General features: G+C 61.3%; 1 protein-coding gene across 1 annotated transcript; it reads left to right on the top strand.

The window, feature by feature from the left end:
* The first annotated feature begins 598 nt into the window (after positions 1-598).
* On the top strand, positions 599-8335 carry ZIC5 (Zic family member 5). Its single transcript, XM_040585058.1, is given in 4 exon segments — positions 599-1000; positions 1002-1068; positions 1071-1953; positions 6611-8335. Coding segments are annotated over 4 exon segments (1740 nt in total). The 5' UTR covers positions 599-665; the 3' UTR covers positions 7066-8335.
* Positions 8336-8697: the final 362 nt, after the last annotated feature.

Below are 8697 nucleotides of genomic sequence, written 5' to 3'. Positions count from 1 at the left end.
GCCCGCCTCGGGCGTGAGTACACACACACAGCCTGGGCCTCGCGTGGGTGTGGGGCAGGGCGCGTTGCATCAGGGCGCGCTTTCCCGCCTCACCGACGAATGAATGATGGACCTCGGAAGGAAAACAAAGAAAAACAAAAAAAAAAAAGAAGAAGATAAGAGAGAAAGGAAGGAAACCGAGCGCACAGCCCGGCAGCGGCGCCGCGCGTGGGCTGCTCGGAGACGAGGAGAGAAATCCCGCGGCCCCGCAAACGTAAACACTGTGGCGCAGCGCCTCCGAGCCGGGCGCCCCGTCTAGCGCCGGGAGAGCGGCAGCTGCCGGCCGCTGCCGGCCCGGGGGGGGCCCCGTGCGCCCCGTCGGGCCCCGCGCGAAGTTTTGCAAGTGCAACTTCGGGGGGCGGTGCGGGGGAACGGGGGGGGGGGCGGCGGCGGGGGCGGATCCCCGCTGCGCCGGCGGCCTGAAAGGGAGCCAATCGCGCGGCCCCAGCCGCTGCCAATCATCGGGATCTGTCCAATCCCTCCGGTGCCGTGTCCGAGCCGTATTTCCCACCGCGCCGCTGAAGTGTGGTGAGGGCTCTGCCAATCGCGGGCGGCCAGAGCGGGGCCGGGGATGCGCGGAGTTAGGAGCGCAGACAAAAGAAGTTAAAGAGCCGCTTAATATATACATGTTTTTGAAGGCGGGTAGAGGGAAAAAAATAACAACAGCGAGCGTAGATGGGCTTGGCTGTGTCGTTATGGAGCCCCCTTTGAGCAAGAGGAACCCGACACTGAGATTAGCGGATTTGGCAGCGGCTCAGCCCCATCCTCACCAGAACATGACAGGCTTCCCGGGGCTGGGGAACCACCACGTCCACCCCCACCACGGGGCCCACCTCCACCCCGGGGACGCGGGCGGCGACCCCGGCGGCGCCCTCACGCCGCTCGGACCCGAGCACATGGCGCAGCCCGCCGCCCTCAAGCTCACTCCCGAGGCGCTCACCGCCGCCGCCGCCGCCTTCGCCGCGCCCGCCGCCACCACCGCCGCCGCCGCCGCCACCGCCGCCGCCGCCACCACCGTCGCCGCCTACGCGCCGCCCGCCGCCGCCCTCCCGGGCTACCCGTCGGGGGGGGCGGCGGGCCGGGACTTCCTCCTGCGGCGGGAGCTGCCCGCCGCCGCCGCCGTACACGGGGCGCTGGGCGAGCAGCACCCGCCCGCCGGCTCCCCCCACCTCCCGCACCCGCCGCCCCACGGCGTCTTCATCTCCTCCGCCGGCAACTACGGCACGGCCGACGGGGCGCACGCCGCCTTCCCGCCGCCGCCGCCCGGCGAGCAGGGCGCGCCCGCCGGCCGCCACCCGCCGCTCAACGGGCAGATGCGCCTGGGGCTGGCGGCCGGCGCCGGGGAGCTCTACGGGCGCGCCGAGGCGCACTACGGGGCCGCCGCCGCCTCCTCCTCGGCGCTGCAAGGCTACGGCTCCGTCAACCTCAACCTGGCGGCGGCGGCGGCCGGCCACGGGCACCCGCACCACCCCCATCCACACCACCACCATCACCACCATCACCACCATGCCCACGTCGGGGCGGCGGCGGCGGCGGCGGCCGGGGCCTTCCTGCGGTACATGCGGCAGCCCATCAAGCAAGAGCTGATCTGCAAGTGGATCGACCGGGAGCCGCCTCCTCCGCCTCCGCCTCCGCCACCGGGCGGTAGGAAGCCTTGCTCCAAAACTTTCAGCACGATGCAGGAGCTGGTGAGCCATGTCACCGTGGAGCACGTCGGCGGGCCCGAGCAGAGCAGCCACGTGTGCTACTGGGAGGAGTGTCCCCGGGAAGGCAAGCCCTTCAAAGCGAAATACAAACTCATCAACCACATCCGAGTGCACACGGGAGAGAAACCCTTCCCCTGCCCCTTCCCCGGCTGCGGGAAGGTCTTCGCCCGCTCCGAAAACCTCAAGATCCACAAACGGACTCATACAGGTGGGTGCCCCCCCTCCCTCCCCTCCCCCGCCGCCGTGAGGGTTTTCTTCTTTCCTTTTCTTTTCTTTTTTTTTTTTTTTCCTCCCTCTTTCCCCCTCTTTTCCTCCTCTCCTACGCACCGCCGGACATGTGACTTTTTCATGAATAAGTAATTCGGCAGCACACGGGCCACGCACACACAGCCACGCACACGCACCCGGCCCCTCTGCCCTGCACACACGTGTCCTGTCCCCCACCCCGTACCTTGGGCAACTCCCTCCCCACCCCCTCCCCACATCCCGGCACCACCGGATAAATACACCGGGTAACGAATAGCGCAGAGCCGGGGGAGCGATCAGCAGCAGCCCCGGCGGAGGAGCGAGGAGACGACGAGCGCCCGCCCGCCCGTCCCAGCTGCCGCCGCCCCCTGCCCGGGGCACCCCGGGGGGCTCACCCCGCAGCCAGGGAGAACTGCGCGGCGCCGCCCCCCCCCCCCCCCCCCCCCGAAGGACGGCGGTTCTGCTTCTCTTGCCGGTTCTGCCGCCGGGGCCGGAGACGGGCGGGGGACACTCGGCCCGGCGGAGATGGGGCCGCGGGGGCTCGTGGGGGCGCAGTTCCCCTGCGCTGCGGGCGGCGGCGGCGCTCGGGCTGCCGGTACTGCCGGAGCTACCGGGCTGCCCCCGCTACCGGGGCTGCCCCTGCGACCGGCGCTGCTGGGGCTTCCCCCGCTACGGGGTTGCACCTACTACCGAGACTACCGATGCTACCGGGTGTGCCCCCCTGCCGGGGCTACCGATGCTGCCGGCGCCGCCGCTGCTATCGGAACAGCCAGGACTGCCAGTGCTACCGGGGCTGCTCTTGGCGCCGCTGGCTACCGGTACTGACCCCGCTCCCGAGGCTGCCGGTACTGCCCGGGCTGCTTCCGCCTGCGGCGGAGCCACGGAGCCGGGACGGAGGGCGCGGGGGGGAAGGCGCTTGCCGCAGGACGCATCCCTCTCTCCGGGGGTCTGAGGAGGAAACTTCAAAGCAGCCCCCGCTGCCCAACGGAGCGGGAGCTGCGGGAGGAGGGAGCCGCACCCCCGGGGGATGCCCCGAGGGACAGGCGAGGCTCCCGGAGGGGGTCGGGGTGTGTTTGAGCCCTTGAGGCTTTTTTTTTTCCTCTATTTTTTTTCTTTTTTCCTTTTCCCTTTCTCCTCCTTCCTCGCCACCCCCGAAAAACGCATTTCGAGCTGGGTAAAAACTCTGCCGAAAAGGAACGAAGCCGGGATTTATAGTGATAGACAAATACTATTCCTCGGAGGACGCTTAAGGAAGCGGAGTTGCCGTAATTGCTTTCTTGATTTATTGTGTGCTGCTCGGGAAGAGAAAAGCGGCGACCGTGCAACGTGTTGTTCCGATGTAAAACCAAATGGCCCATGGCGGAAAGGATTATAGATTTTTATCTCCAGAATATGTCAGGCATGAACCCATATGTAGCTACGGAGACCTGAGGATGCCCAGCTCTCTACGCCCAGAGTCGGGGGCGGGGGGGTGATTTCTCCTGCCGGGTGGTGGTGGGGGGTGTTTGACACATTTTTGGGGGTGGTTGTTGTTGTGTTAATGGCACCGCGGAATGAGTTAAATGCTGGAGGCCCGTGTTTTTGTTATCTAGCCTTCCCCATCTGTCTTGATTTGGAAAACAAAACTTCACCGCGGACCTTTCTGGGCTCCTCAGCTCCTCCATTCCAGCTTCCAGGGGAGGAAAAAGCGAGTCCGGGGGAGGGGGATGGGAGGCGGGGACGACGACACGAGCAGAGGGATTCAGCGGGAACAGGAGCCCCCCAAAATAACCTAATTATGTATCGGGCACAGTTTGCAGCTCAGAGCTGCGGCCGAGGATTGCCCCCAGGCCCTGTGTGGGACGTGGCCCTTTGCAAAGGAGACTTGGAGGAGCTTGCAGCCAAGGGCTACCTGCATCCCCTGGGAGGGTGCCCACGAGTGACCCCACGCATGAAGGCTATCTCCACCTAGAAGGAGACGTTGCAACAAAGCAGCCCTCGGGGGTGGGGGGGCAACAGCCCACCTCGACTGACAGCTCGGGAGGGCAAAGGGACGTGACTCTTTCCCCACGCACAGCCCTCGGGTGGATGAGGGATTCCAAACCTTCTGCCCATCCCTATCAGATTAATTACTGTAATTTTGCCGCCTCAGCTTTAATTTACTCACGTGCAGCCTGGGAGCAGGAGAGATTTACAAACTATTCGTTTATTATGGGCATTTTTGGGGGGAGGGGGAAAATAATAAGACTGTGATCGTATCATTAGGGGATTTTGCGTGTTCCTGGTAATCCTGCTGGCAGAAGAGTATGTCGGTAATTCAGGAGGCGTTTGCTTGCTTGGTTGTTGTATTATTTTTTCCCCCCTTTTTGCTCGAAAGCGTCACCCCGGGAGCTGCACGCTATGCCCTGCAGCTCCAAGACCCATTTTGGGGACAAATCGCTGTCCCCACCCCTGGTGCATCCTAACGGGAGTGCCACCCCCCCCCACCCCCCCCCAACACTGCCCCCTCGCCGGAGACGGTGCTCAAGATCGCCAGACTTCCCCCCGAGGATTCCCACCCCCCCCAAAAAAAAGTGACCCCAAAGCCCCTCCGTGCCTCCGCCGCCGGCGGCACTGCTGCTGCCGAGAGGAGTCAAGGGACGGCGCCCGGCAACTCGCCACCTTCCTTGGGTTGAAACCACCTACAAATGGTTAAACTCTGACGTGACGCCCTCGTCAGCGTGCCAGGGACAGTCCGGGACCTTCCCCGCTCCTGGATTTGGGTGGAATTGGATCGTCGCGATCCGGAGGCTGGCGAGGAGGAGCTACCCGGGGGTGTGCACTCCTTGGAGGGGCTAGGGAAGAGGGGTTCCCCCTCTCCTCCACTCCCCCCCGAGGGGTGCACAGCCCCCGGCAGGGTGCCCATGCGTGAGCTCACAAGGAAAGGTACTTCCCTAAAGCCACTACGGGGGGGGACACATTTTGGGCCGGCGGGTCGGAGAATCTCTCGGGAGTGCTGCGCTTGGGGCTCTGCGGACCACTGCCGGCAGCAGGACCTGTGAGCCTGCATCCTTGGAGTAATACAGACATAACCCGGCCAACCCCCCACCCCTCCCCACCCTCCAACCCCCCGGTAGATTTGCTTTGTTTCTCCAGGAAAAAAAAATAAAAATGAACAAACGAAGTGACTTGAGATTTAGCTCGGTGGAAGCGGGAGCGTGCGGGGGTTTCCGTGCACGTGAAAATTCCCCTTAAAACCCACGGGATAAATTTTCTTGCTTTTTTTTTTTTTAACTTTAAGAATAAACCTTCTCTTTCTAGTGCTACCACTTCGCTGGTAGGTAAGCTGGTTGAAATTTGAAAAGTTGACGTGTAAACAGGATGCAGAGGCACATATTTCTATAGTAACAGCAAAGAAATAGCTAGTTTGAAAAAATAAAAAATAGTTTTCTTTTCCATTATTATTTTGCTAAACGTGATACGATTTTACAAACGGAAGGAGCAGTAAAAATCGCCTGGTGAAAATTAGAAAATGTTCATCGAGAGAGCTGCTGGGTTGTTATTTCTGAGCGCTTAGAGCAGAACAGATCTGAAAATATGTATCAGCCATGCATAAACCAACAGCATTTTTAACTCGAGTCGCAATAGTCGTGATATTATCAGTGTAGGTCTGTCTGCGCCGGGCTCACGTGTAGCATGGCAGGGAAAGAAAAAGTTGCTGTAAGAAGCTCCATTACGTGCAGCACAGGGATCTGGCACTTCTTTTTCCACCACCACCCCCCGCGCCCCTGTCTCTCAGCAATAGGCATTTGCTCAGCCTTATTCGGGAACTACGGGAAAGGGTCGGTCCGGGGCACGGCGATATGTACCAGAACATATATGTCCCAGGGTATGGTATGTCAGGAGTCGGGAGGGTGATGGTGGTGGTGTGGGTGGGTGTGAAAGCTACGCCAGGCAAACGCGCCCCGGGCTAATTTTCACAACCCCCGTAACTGTTAAGCAACGTGTAAAGCTCTTAAAATAGATCGGCCGGAGATTTTTAGTCCCAAATTAGCCCGAGGTAACCCGCTGCAGTAACAGCAGCTCGCTGCTGTCACTGCCAGTGCCTGGGCTGGTCCCCCCAGCCTGCAGGTTCCCAGTACGGGGCTGCTGGGTGCTCCCTCTTTCTATCGGGATACTTAAACAGGTGTTAACTTTTATTTCCCCCCAAGCTAATTATTCCCCCAGCATAGTGCCCCATTGGGAAAGGATTACGCAGGAGATGTGCCAGGCGAGCCTGGCTGCCTGCAAACGCCAGCCCTGGCAGGCACAGGCATTGAGAGGTTTTGTTTGGGCTTGGTCATTAGGGCGGTAATGAAGGTTTCTCGTGTGCGAGGGGAGCGCGGCAGAGGGCAAACAGAGCCCTGCCGCCGCCAGCCCGGGGCTGCGGGCTCGGGGCTGCCAGCCGCATCGCGCTGTTTGCAAAACAGGGGAAACGTCGGAAGCCTCGGGCGTGTCACGACTGTCGTGAGGGGGGAGGAAGAATGGGAGCGGGGAGGAGAGAAGGGAAGGGGGGACTTTGCCCTGCTGCTCGCCCCCGCAGGCCGCACCGCGGAGGGGCTGCGGCGGGCAGGGCCGTGCCCCCGCCCGCCGGTAACGGTGCCGTTGCTGTATCCCGGCAGGGGAGAAGCCCTTCAAGTGCGAGTTCGACGGTTGCGAGAGGAAGTTCGCCAACAGCAGCGACCGCAAGAAGCACTCCCACGTCCACACCTCCGACAAGCCCTACTACTGCAAGATCCGCGGCTGCGACAAGTCCTACACCCACCCCAGCTCCCTGCGGAAGCACATGAAGATCCACTGCAAGTCCCCGCCACCCTCCCCGCCGCTGGGCTCCCAGGGCTACGCGGCGGCCGGCCCCCCCGACGGCCCGCTGCCCCCCGAGGCCGACCTGGCCGCCGAGCCGCCCCGCGGCCGCGCCGCCGCCCTCTCCCCGCCGGTCACCAACCTCAGCGAGTGGTACGTCTGCCAGGCCGGGGGGGCCCCCCGCCGGCCCCGCACCCCCTCCAGCCGCGACACCTCCCCGGCCTCCGAGGGGGACGAGCCCCACAGGACGTCGAGGGGCAGAACCGCTCCCTAGAGCCGTGCCGTGCCGAGCTGTGCCGTGCCGTGCTGAGCCGAGCCAAGCCAAGCCGAGCCGAGCTGAGCCGTGCTGCCGGCGGCCCAGGCCCCCCCGCGCTCGCCCAGGCTGCAGCGGCAGACACCTGGCACGGGGGGCTGGCCTGGAAGTGCCGTCAGGTTTGACTCGCGCTATTTATTCCGTGTATGAAACCCTATGGTGTTTGTACGGTAACTAATTTAATTAAAGGGACTCGGACCTTTTTTTTTTTTTTTTTTCTTTTTTCTTTTGGTAAGGAGAAGCATTAATAACGCCACGCTGGGCCATCTCAGCGACCCAAGCCGCACACTTTGCAGGGAGGGACAGTGCCAAGGGGGATGCCCGGCTCCCACCCCATCCATGCCGTACTGCTCTTGGCAAGCGAGCGAGCTGGGGGAAGGCTGCGAGCTGGCAGAGACCTGCCGTTCCCTGGAGTGGCTCTTAAATACTTTAGCTGCCACCCCAGTGCCTCCTCTTCAGCCTGGGTAAAGGCCCAGGTTTTCAGCCGCCTCCTGACTGTAAAGCAGCACCTGCTGAAGCTCTGGCCAGTCGAGGACAGGTTACACATTCCTTAAAATAAAATGAAATAAATGCATTTTCCCGCCCCTTTGACCGTCCAGCTCCTTTGTAATTGTTGGTGTCTCTCCCAAGTCGTTGGGTTGCACCCAGCATTTTCTCTCCAGCCTTCTTTCTTTCTCCCTTAGCTGTAACCATGAGAAAACGATTTAGGGAAGGAAAGACAAAAGATGCAGCACTCCCTTGCCGCTCCTCCATGGTTTGTACGCGTATGGCTCCTAAAACATAGCCGGAGAATAAAAGAAACCCGCTGCTATTTGACAACTGCAATACTGTGATACCTTTTGTTTTTTTCCTAAAACAAACCAAACAAAAAACCAAACAAAAACCCACACAAAAACTGACAGCGAATTTCTCTTTTCTTGGGGTTGGTATTATTATTACTCTGATTGTTTTGTTGGGGTTTTTTTTGAAGTTCGTCTCGCAGAGGAAGACTTTGCCTCTTGCTCCCTCCAGCCCCGTGTGCAGCCAGTTCGTGGCTGGAGGGGAGGGGGAGCAGGCCCCCAGGCCCGGCAAGCGCCAGAGGGGAAGGGGGCAAGGAGGTACGTGGGGGAGATTTTATATATATAAAAGGTTTATTTCCTCTCCCCAGGCCAGTCAGTGCCTGCGTGCACTCCTGCTTTTCACCATCCCTCTGTGGTGGCCGGGCAGAGTCACCTGGGAGGAGGGGACCAGAGCTGCTGGGAAAGAAACGGGGGGGGTGGGGAAGCGGGCTGGGGTCGGGGTGCCTACTCGCCCACCCCCCCTTTCAGGGCACAGAGTCTGTGGGGCCGGGACACACACACACACACACACACACACACACACGAGACCCCGGCCCATCGTCCGTCCATCAGTAGCAGGGCGCAAATAAACTAAAGAGCACTAATTCCTCCTCAGAGACCCCGAGAGGAGAAGCGGCAGCCTCCCTCCCCTCCCCTCCCCCAGGGCTTGTGGAAATGTGTTTTGTGTGCCGTGAATGGTGGATGTCGTCTTGTCATTGTTAATAACGTGTATGTGAACGCGATTATTCTGTACAGTCGAATTAATTTATTTTCT

This window comes from Falco naumanni, chromosome 2 (assembly GCF_017639655.2).
Source record: "Falco naumanni isolate bFalNau1 chromosome 2, bFalNau1.pat, whole genome shotgun sequence".
NCBI lineage: Eukaryota > Metazoa > Chordata > Aves > Falconiformes > Falconidae > Falco > Falco naumanni.
Note: the sequence above shows the minus strand (reverse complement) of the source record. Positions and strands in the feature narration are given on the sequence as shown.